General features: G+C 34.4%; 1 protein-coding gene across 1 annotated transcript in view; it reads left to right on the forward strand.

Annotated features, from left to right (window-relative positions):
- LOC110269296 overlaps positions 402–1,005 on the forward strand; it is a 3,697-nt gene continuing 3,093 nt past the window's right edge. The window contains exons 1-2 of the mRNA XM_021117038.1: positions 402–712; positions 824–1,003. Of these exons, the coding sequence (XP_020972697.1) occupies positions 580–712; positions 824–1,003 (313 nt within the window). The 5' untranslated portion in view covers positions 402–579. The remainder of the gene's footprint in view (positions 713–823; positions 1,004–1,005) is intronic.

Here is a 1,005-nt window from a genome sequence, read left to right on the forward strand (position 1 = left end):
ACATGAGTTTTTTCAAAAAAAAAAAAAACTTAAAAAGACTAATGTGAGTTATGGAATAGAAATTCAAAATCCAAATAAGAAAAACGAAAATTCGAGTGAAAATTCAAGAAACATTTCCAGACTCAACTTGATATCATGGCAAAGGCAATATAGTGCAGGAAAAGTACCTGATATGTGGTGTATGTGGGCATGGAGCCCAAGAAGGCAAAGATTGTGCAGACACGCAGAATAGACTCTATTCCTCAATAATAAAAAAATAATAATAATAATAATAATAATAATAATAATAATGTAATTATTACTATTATATTATAATGGATGATAGGATTTAATTTGATGTGTCATGTCTCCACTCGATCCATCACATACGTGTCACTGTTCAATGCATCACACACCCCATTTTCACTCCACAAACTCTTAATTACTAAATGGTTACCCTCTTCCATAAGTGTTTGTGTCTTTGTGCACTATGCACAATTCCAACAATAAATAGTGCTAACTTCCAAATATTCCACAACAAACTAAGCACCTATCACAAAATATTATTATTCAAAATTCTTGGCTACTTGTTCCTTTACCATGGAAGAAGAAGAAATCGGAAGCATCAATCATGGTGTGTTTGGCACGGTGGATGATGATTCTACTAGAAGATATTTTGGTTATGCTTATGCTGAAGAATCATGTGTCAATGAGGGAGAGTTTAAGGTTTCAGGTAATACTATTAACATCTCAAACTATGGAATAATTAATAATAATAAAAATAATAATGATGATGCACAATATTATTATTGTTACTCCTTATTGGAGGCTATGCCTCTTCCAGGGCCTACTTGGTCTACAACTCCACCTTCTTTGTTGGCTGAGCCACCACCACCACCACCCTCATCAACCACCATTGAAGAGTGTTGTTGGCTAGGGTTTCTAGAAGGGTTAGAAGATAATGGCAAAATGGTCATTAGTGATGGTAATTTGGACTTGGACCACCATTTAGGACTTGAACATGGT

Source organism: Arachis ipaensis, chromosome B02, assembly GCF_000816755.2.
Source record: "Arachis ipaensis cultivar K30076 chromosome B02, Araip1.1, whole genome shotgun sequence".
NCBI classification, from domain to species: domain Eukaryota; kingdom Viridiplantae; phylum Streptophyta; class Magnoliopsida; order Fabales; family Fabaceae; genus Arachis; species Arachis ipaensis.